Source organism: Lepidothrix coronata, unplaced genomic scaffold (genome assembly GCF_001604755.1).
Source record: "Lepidothrix coronata isolate B3197 unplaced genomic scaffold, Lepidothrix_coronata-1.0 Scaffold364, whole genome shotgun sequence".
Classification (NCBI taxonomy): Eukaryota; Metazoa; Chordata; class Aves; order Passeriformes; family Pipridae; genus Lepidothrix; species Lepidothrix coronata.
Window position 1 is genome coordinate 227,986 of NW_016690544.1, and position 9,597 is coordinate 237,582.

The 9,597-nt window shown below is 45.6% G+C and overlaps 1 protein-coding gene across 4 annotated transcripts in view; it reads right to left on the reverse strand.

The window, feature by feature from the left end:
- Nucleotides 1-9,591, reverse strand: part of LOC108509422 (trifunctional purine biosynthetic protein adenosine-3-like) — a 12,405-nt gene extending 2,814 nt beyond the window's left edge. Inside the window, exons 1-11 of one of the 4 annotated variants that reach the window (XM_017838854.1) lie at nucleotides 9,531-9,591; nucleotides 8,328-8,433; nucleotides 5,507-5,655; nucleotides 4,808-4,903; nucleotides 4,349-4,523; nucleotides 3,782-3,893; nucleotides 3,277-3,336; nucleotides 2,629-2,754; nucleotides 1,762-1,849; nucleotides 1,188-1,273; nucleotides 469-761 (exon numbers count right to left, since the gene is read on the reverse strand). In XM_017838854.1, coding sequence (XP_017694343.1) covers nucleotides 495-761; nucleotides 1,188-1,273; nucleotides 1,762-1,849; nucleotides 2,629-2,754; nucleotides 3,277-3,336; nucleotides 3,782-3,893; nucleotides 4,349-4,523; nucleotides 4,808-4,903; nucleotides 5,507-5,651 — 1,155 coding nt within the window. In that variant the 5' untranslated portion in view covers nucleotides 5,652-5,655; nucleotides 8,328-8,433; nucleotides 9,531-9,591 and the 3' untranslated portion in view covers nucleotides 469-494. The other 3 variants (XM_017838850.1, XM_017838852.1, XM_017838853.1) reach the window with 3 other exon arrangements.
- Nucleotides 9,592-9,597: the final 6 nt, after the last annotated feature.

Sequence of the window (9,597 nt, forward strand, 5' to 3'; positions counted from 1 at the left end):
AAATCTGCCCCTTTCACCCCCAAATCTGCCTCAGCACCCCAAAATCTGTATTTTTACCTCAGATATGTCCCCCACGTCCCAAATTTGCCCTTTTTGCCCCCAAATCTGCTCCATTTACCTCAGGATTTCCTCACCCTTCAAACCTCCCCTTTTCACCCCCAAATCTGAATTTTTTTACCTCGTGAACATCTCTTAACACCCCTAAATCTGCCTCTCTCACCCCCAAATCTACCTCAGACCCCCCCCAATAAGCATTTTGCACCCCAAAATCTGCACCCACGCTCTAAAATCTGCACAGTTTTTTACCTCAGGATTACCCTTCACACCCCAAATCTGCCTTTTTCACCTCCAAATCTGCCTCTTTTACTTCAGGATTTCCCCCCACCCCCAGTTCTGCCCTTTTCACCCTAAAATCTGCCCCAGACCCCCAAAATCCACACTTCTGACCCCCAAATTCCCGCCCCCCAATCTGCCTTTTCACCCCAAAACCTGCCTCAGCTTCCAAAATCTGCCCTCTCGCCCTCACAACCAGCGCCCACGCCCCCAAATGTGACCTTTTTACCCCAAACAATGAACACCTTCCCACGGTCACCTGTCACCTCCATGCCTCTGTCGCAGTCCCCCGGATATCCCGCGCTGGCCATGACCACGCACACGGCCGTGCTGCTCTCGGACCAGGCTGGCATGAAGCTGCAGAGTTTGCCATCAATCGTTGCTTGAATCACTTCATAAAAATCATTTTTAAGCAGAGGAAGAATTACCTGCAGAAAATTTTCACAGTAACAGAAGTTTTAGTTTGCTGACTTGCTGAAGTTCAACTGAGGGGAAATTCAATCAATAGAATAAAATTTGTATGTGCCGAACCAGCAGACTGGGAAATTGTGGGTGACCATTTAATTTGCAGCGTTTTTTGGCACCATAAGTTTAGACACGTGAGATGTGAACTTATGTCGAAGGAACATGAATTTAGGCCCCTCCCATTCTGCTTCTACTCAGAAAACCAAAAATCTGAGGAACAGTTCTTTAACTTAAAGCCTTTAACTAACAATTCACAGGAGCTGATCAGACAAAGTTTAAAGTTACCTCACATTGTCTAAGATGTTTGTATCCAGATCTTTCCCTAGAGATGTTACAGCAGTCAGATATAAAAGCGTGAAGCCTTTAATTATCCAGTACGTTCCACTTACCTGGCACTGGGGATCCCCAAACTGACACTTAAAGTTTAAAATCTTCACCCCCTCTTTGGTCAGCATTAAACTTGTTTGCAGCACACCTGAACAGAGAGAACACAGTCAAGCAAAGGAATTGAAATATTTATTGTTTTCAAGGACTCCTTTAAATGCAACACATTACTTTGGAATGTGGGAATAATTTCTGCAGATCATAAGGAATTAGGAGCAAGGCATTGAGTGACATTTGTGGGCATCACCTGCCTTTGCCAAAACAACCTTCACATAAAGATGTGAGGAAAACGTACACTGGAGTGAACAGTATGACTGAACTTCAGTATAGGTTATGCCCTGAACTATGAATATGTTTTAATTACAACTATTCAGTAAAATCTAGTGTGTTTCATGGAGAAACGACCAAAGTTCTTCTCTCCAAAGGAAGAGCTATAAACCAAATGAGTGGGGCACGAAAAATGAACTGCTGCTGGTTTGGTTTTTAAACAAATACTATTTGGAATTCAGAAGCAACCTCTGACAACGGAACTTACCTGGATGGGACTGTGCCTTGGTTTGCAGCTGAGTGGTTACTTACCCACATAGGCTGTTCCTTCTTGTCTCATACTATCAACAACGTGCTGGAGGATTGCACCCCTGATCTGCTCTAGAAGAACTTCTGGAACCTGACAACCAACATCAAACTGGTTGGGACGGTGATGACACTGGCTGGACTTGCTCATAGCACCTGGAAGGACTGGGGTGAGGAAGGGCCTGTTTGCTGCTGTCCCACCCTGACCCGTGAGCTCCTTCCCTTGGGCTGCTGCTGCCTGAAGGATGGACACACCAATCCTCTGCCTCCCAAGGTTTTTTGGTTGGTTCTTAAAAAGGTCTGAGACTGGCAACCTGGGCTGTACACAGGCAGACTTGGAGAAAGCCACACTAATAATGTGTGTGAGCAGCGTATTTACAGCAAGCCTGCAAAGCTTTAAGAACCAACAAGAACCCCAAGGTTATGTTCACAGAGACCCTGGGCACACAAGGGATTTTGCAGGAATTTTTGAAGTGATGCAAATGGGAGCAGAGAAACACCAAGTCTGGGAATACTGGAAGAGGTAGAAGAGAGGCCATTCCACAGAACACTGGCTAAATTAATTAAATCCTAAAGAGTGATTATTAATGTTTGAGCCCTGTAATCAATCCCAGAAGAAATGTGGATAGAAACAAGAACTGGAACAGGCTCCCCAGGGCAGTGGGCACGGCCCCAAGGCTGCCAGAGCTCCAGGAGCATTTGGACAAAGCTCTCAGGGACAGGGGGGGATTGTTGAGGTGTCCTGGGCAAGGCCAGGGTTTGGACTGGATGATCCTTGAGGGTCCCCCCCAGCTCAGGACATTCTATAAGATTGTAAGATTGGGCCCTAAAGAAAACCCCTGGAGCACAGGCTGAGCAGGAGCAGGGCCCTACCTGAGGGACTGGACAATAGGCTCCCATCCCTCCAGTGTTGGGGCCCTGGTCCCCATCCAGTAATCGCTTGTGGGCCTGGGCCGGGGGCATGGGAGCGATGGTGACACCGTCCGTGAAACACGAGCACTGTGAGGAGAAACACACAACAGGAATGGTGACAACGGCCTGGCCCGAGGGACATCCACTGCTGGTCACAGCCCGGGGCTCAGTGCTGCTGGGAAATGTGGGAATCACAGCATCCCACACTGGTTTGGGTTGAGAGCACCTTAGAGGTCATCTTGTTCCCTGCCACGAGCAGGGACACCTTCCACTAGACCAGGCTGCTCCACGTTGTTCCAATTACCAAGACAAAGTCCATATGTTTTAGGTCTCCTTAGGAAAGATCATTTCCCACCAAAAATAATCACCATAATTGCCATTTTATGGCTAATGTAGAAGAAAAACCTAGGACAGCATGCACTGATTATTATGACATCATACTGCATATATATAACATGCAATCTAAGCCGTGTATGTATACATATATTTCTCAAAGTGCAAATAAAACAAAAGACCAACTACTTGAAACAATAAACTCGTGTGTTTATGCAGGAGCAGAGCAATGATGCCAAAGAATAAAAGCACAACATCACCCCGTCGATCACATACGGAAAGTTCTTCCCCTTGAAGAAGTTCTTCAATAACAACCATCTCTCCAAACATTCTGTCCTATAAAAAACAAAACAAAACCAAACAAATCCCCAGTTAGCAAACAAGAATCTGCTGGCTAAATTCTCTCCTCAGTTTCTTTTAACAGAAAAAACAAAGTCCCAGCTTTCTTAAATGCTGATGTGTTTGGCACAGCCAATGGCACTTCATTTGGAGACAAGGAAGCCCCACTGAAATGCACTTTAGCAGGCCCGGGGAGCCAAGGAAAAATTAAAATTTGGAGGAGCAGGGCAGTGGGACTCAGGACTGGAGCAGGAGTTCAGTCACAAAATCTCCAAGCGCTGTCTGGGGCACACAGGAGGAATCTGAGGAGGACACCCAGAGAAATTCTCAAATGGGCAAGTTTCTCCCCAAAGTATTCGCCTCCTGTAGCTGGAATGACAAACTCACAGACTGCAGAACATCCTGACTGGGATTCCCAGTGGTTAATTAGGGATTTATGCACCTGCATGATCTCCTGGGCAGCTCTGCAGGCCTCCTCCTTGCTGGCTGTGATGGTCACCTCCTTCCTGGCCGCAGGGCCCCTCGCCCGCACCACTCGTGCAGGGAAGTCCGTGCTTCAAGGAAAGTAAAGGGAGGTTCAGGCACTGCTTCTGCATCCAGGGAAATCCTCATTTTTCACCTCAATGCCTCCCATAGTCTTACTTTTTCCCCCCAAGTGCTTGAAGAACAACAACACACCAGAAAAACATATTTTTTTTGTCTTTTAAATGGCTTATTAAGCATCCTGAAGGAGCTGATGGAAGGGAAGAAGAGCTGGGATCTGTGAACACAAAACCAACCTACTTCAGTTCACAGAATCATAAAGTCACAGACTGGTTTGGGTTGGGAGAGACCTTAAAGATCATCCAGTGCCACCCCCTGCCATGGGCAGGGACACCTTCCACTAGCCCAGGTTGCTCCAAGCCCATCCAACCTGGCCTTGGACACTTCCAGGGACTTCCACTACCCTGGGTGAAGGCCAGATGCACACAGAACTTGGCAGAGGAGCTTCCAGTGTCCCAATATTCACCTGATGATAAACCTACAGGCTTCCTGGGCGCTGCTGAAGGCTTTCCATCGTGCTGTCGGGATCCCGTGTCGATCCAGAAAGGCTTTAGTGAGGCTGGTGTCGGATGCCAGCCGGGCTGCCTTGGCAGACGGGCCAAAACACCGAACTCCTGCCGCCCTCAAGTCATCAACAATCCCTGAGCATCAAAAACAGCACAGGAACCAAGGGGACCCCTTGGAAACATGAAGTCATTTGACAAAAGGAAATTCCCATCATTATTCCAGCCCTGGTACACTTTTCCTTGTCTCAAATAATTAATTAATCCTTAAAATGAGGTTCTGAATATCCGTGACCTGTTTCATGGGGCAGTTTAAGAGCTCTTTAGCTCTGTACATTACCAAGCACTGTCATAGTTACCCCCCCACTTTAAACCAGAATTTAAGGTGCTGATTTTTTTCTGTCAATTTATTTCAGCCTTACCAGCTGCCAACAGAGCTTCCTCTCCAACTAACACAAGTCCAATGTTGTGATCTTTGCAGAACTGGGTAACAATTGTGTGATTGCTCACCAAGACAGCTGAAAAGGAAAACAAAATATAATTCAACGATCACTGTAAAGCCTAAATAAGAGATAGGAGATGAGAATACCTTTGTTCCATCTCCCTATTTCAAATAATGAAACAGCCCACGAAGGGCAAAATAAAACAACAATTTAATAATTAGAGTCCAAAAGGAGCAGTGAACATTGCCACTTTGCACTACTGTTTTTATTTATTTGTCACATGTAACCAAGATAAACTTTTAAAAGCTGCTTATCATAACAATAACAGCATTGAAAAATAAAACTATAAGTTCAGAAGGAAACTCAATGTCAACATCTGAGCAAAGGTTTACCCAAAGCCAGGGCACGAGCTAAATTTCAGTTGGCAGCCTGGGCAAACACTCGGGGAATTTCTATTCAGAGTTTAGAGCTTTGAGCCCTCTATTCCAGGGTTTTTCAGAAAAAATTACACTGAAAAAAGTAAATATGTGTCTAAAATAAGCTGTGGCACCAGTAAAAGGAAAGAGCAACTGTTACCTCACACCACCTCAGGACCGCTGTGGGTGGCTTTGATTCAGTTCCTGCACCAGCAGCACTGAGGGACTGGCACAAGATTTTATTTCATATCCCCCCTATTACCTGAATTGGAAATTTTTCCATTGTCGGCCGTTCCTGCATTTCCTGGAGCCACAAACACATGTTTTACATGTGGGGACTGGGCCAACTTCCAGGCCAGGGCGTGTTCTCTGCCCCCACTGCCGATCACCAGCACCCGCTGAGCCATCAACCTGTGGGACACAACCAGCACCTCCATCACTGTGGGACACAACCATCACCTACATCACTGTGGGACACAACCAGCACCTCCATCAACTGTGGGACACAACCAGCACCTCCATCAACTGTGGGACACAACCATCACCTGTATCAACTGTGGGACACAACCAGCACCTCCATCAACCTGTGGGACACAACCATCACCTACATCAACTGTGGGACACAACCATCACCTCCATCAACTGTGGGACACAACCAGCACCTCCATCAACCTGTGGGACACAACCAGCACCTCTATCCATCAACTGTGGGACCAGAACCAGCACCCCCATCAACTGTGGGACACAACCAGCACCTCTATCAACGGTCAGACCAGAACCAGCACCTCCATCAACTGTGGGACCAGAACCCCAGAACCATCACCTCCATCAACCTGTGGGACACAACCATCACCTCCATCAGCTGTGGGACACAACCAGCACCTACATCACTGTGGGACACAACCAGCACCTACATCACTGTGGGACACAACCAGCACCTACATCACTGTGGGACACAACCATCACCTCTATCAACTGAGGGACACAACCATCACCTACATCACTGTGGGACTTGAACTGTCACCGACATCACTATTTATTGCACACACTCGGGTAAAAAACCCCCCAAATCTATGGGTTGTATCCCCCAGTTCTGATTTTTCAGCGACATCAGCCCAGTTTGTGTCAGAGAGGCACCTGTTGGCCACCGATCCCAAAAGGGACCGACCAGCAATGCCACTGGCTGGACACATCGGGCACATCTGGTTTAAAAACTGACAACAAAACCACCGGGAATTTTTTCCCTCTTGTTCCAACATAGTCAAGATTTCATCTCTTAAGTGTCCCCAGGCTGGAAGTTATCTTGCCATGAGTAGGTCTCATCAAGTCCTCTGCACAACTACACAGGACAGGACTAAAAGTGTCCTACAAATGCTCTAACAAATATATTTATTATAAATTTCTATACAAATAAATAATAAATATAGAGAGAATTAATAAATATAAGTAAATATACAATAAAGGAATCTAGAATTTTATCATTTTATCATATTAATATTATGATATTAATAAGTCTATTTCGATCTGAACACTAGGATCAGTCTAGGAGCTTTTAAGAGTGCAAACGCTCTCATAAATATATTATTATATATTTTTATACAAATTTATAATAAATAAATATAGAATACATAAATACAGGATCAATAAATATATAATAAATATGTGATAAATATACACTAAAGAAATACACAATAAAGAAATGTACCATTTATAACTCCACTTCATATTTAATAAATCTATTTCAGTCTGACCACCGGGGTCAACCCTGGAGATCTGAAGAGTGCAAATATCCTGGGAATAAATGGCAAAGGGATTTCAGGGCAGATTTTACACTCTGACAGTTGCTGAGAAGAAACTCCAGCAGAGCAGCAGCTCCATAAAAGCACCACTGTTCATCTCACTGCCACACTGACATTTAAAGCAGCTCCTCAGAATGTTTCTTGGCAAATTAGTTGGGATTTATTTCAGCAATGTTATCACAGGTCACATCTGCAAACTCCATTTTCTGTCTGTGCTGATTGTGGGCAAATGTCAGGGAGAAGCCCCCCCCAGAACGTGACCTTTGAGGGAGATGCTGCTGGACACACCAGTCCTTGCCCAGGACAGGGATCATAAATTAGAGGTCCCATAAAGCCCAGCTTTGCAGGCAATGCCAGCTCTGTTCTCCTGAGAAATCAGAGCCACGGGGTAAATTCATTGCACAGCTCCCAAAGGCACACAGGAGCTAAATAGGGACACTGAGGGATAATATTCCAGCAAAGATGTTCAGAGAACTGTGAGAAATCAGTAGTCATCTTTGGGGCTCCTGAGACAGTATCACAACATCTTAACCTGACACAAAATCAAATTTCACTCTACATCCTTCATCATTCTTGAATTGCCCAAGAACAACGGCTGGAACTGTCACAGCCTGGCCCTGGGGACTGAAGACTTCTGGGGTTATTTAATTTCTAATAATTTTCTACTATTTTATTATTATTTTAATTTGGTTTTCTAATATTGTAATATTACTTTAATTTATAATCCTAGTTTTCTAATATATCTAATATATACACTTTGTCTCGTGTAACTAGCCACTATTTCAGGCTTTGTCCTTCCTTTTGTCACTGTTTGACAACTAATTGCTGGAAGTTGCTGCGAATTTAGAAGTAAAGGGTTACAACTGCTCTGTCTCTAACGAAGGCACTGACATTTCTCTGCAAAGCTCCAGTGTGCTACAACTGCTTTTCGTTCGAAGCAAAGTGTTCTAAAAAGCAACTTCCCCCCCTTAATTTCACAAGTCCCTGAAGTTTTCTAAAGCAGAACGAATTCAAGTTGCTAACTGGGTAGAGAGTGAAACTGGCCAGTGCCTCCAGCCCTTTGGAAAAACTCACATTTCCATCCCACACCGGAGCGAGGACGCTGAGGATGCTCTTGCAAAGCAAAGCAAAAGCTGGAAGAAAAGAAAGCTGGAAAGACAGTTGGTCCAGAGGAAAAGCTGGACAGAGGGGCAGAATGTGCTGGAAGAAAAGAAAGCTGGAGAGACAGTTGGTCCAGAGGAAAGGCTGTGGAGAGGGACAAATCCCTGGATTATTTTCTCTTACCACGTCACACTCTGCTGTTTGTCCACACAAAAGGCTGAGGAGTCCTCCAGAAGGATTAGAGTTTTTCCTTCAGTTCCTGCTTCAGATGCAAGTGATTCCTGATCTCCTAAAGCCAAGGATGAGGGTGAGTGAGTGAAGGAAGCAGCCACACCTGCATCCTGTGTCCCTGGATCCTCCCACCTCCCAGGAGGATGCCCAGCAGGATCCCTCAGTGCCTCCCACCCTTCGAGTCCTCCCCACACCCTTGGCAACGTGGATCCTCCTCCTCTCTCTGCATTTTCCTTCGTTAACAGCACAAACAGCCCCTCCCAACCACCTCGTAAATAGGATTCAGTGCTAGGGGAAAAAAGGAAAAAGCAGCTCCAGTGTGGTGTCACAAAGCTGAGCTCATCACTCAGATCCCATGGGAGAGCAACTTCATATCCTCTGGCAGGTAGAGAAACTGGGGGATGAAAAGGAATCACAGCTTTCTGGTGTCCAGCTCAACAGAAACACTCCAGTTAAACCTGCACACACAGACCTGTTCTGTCTCAGAAATCCTCCTGATTTCATGCATTTGTTCTATAACTTGCCCTGGCATTTCCCCCACCCATCATTCCCTTGCTGCAGGTCCAGGTCAGGCAGCATCGTGGCCAGAATTTGTGATGTTCACTCACAGAAAACGGAGATTCAGGCTGGAGAAAAACAATGCCAGTGGATTAGATGGAGATGGAGTTCTGTGTTCCAGTACAGAGCTCTTCATCTGACCAAGCTGGACTGATAGCCCAGACTGGAAAGGCTCCAGATGGGACTCCCGTAAACCAACACAACAGTGATGCAGTTCAAACTGCATCAAGATTATTTCAAAACCAACCAGTTTTTTCAAAGTTGAGCCTTTCAAGTTTTCACTTTGCAGGTGAACATTCCCTTAGTTCCAAACCAATGCTAAGGGCTAAACTGAATTCAGACCAGAAACATTTCTGAGAGCTTTTATTTCAGGCAGCAAAGAAGCACTGGCACAATCCTTTATCCCACACCACCTCTGGATTTCTCAAACCAGTATTCAGCCTCAGGGCTTTTACAAATTTACCAGCCCAAACTACCACCACCTGTGGGAACAAAAGCAGAGAAAAAGAAGAGAGGAGAAGGCAAGAAAGGAGTTTGTCCAAAGGCTTGAAAATAGAAAGAGGACTTAAGAGGTCTAGGCCAGACAAAGTGCCTTGCCTCCTCTTTTCCTTTCTTTCCTGGATGTCCTTGCTCTGTCCTCTCCCTGATCCAATTCCTTTCAAAT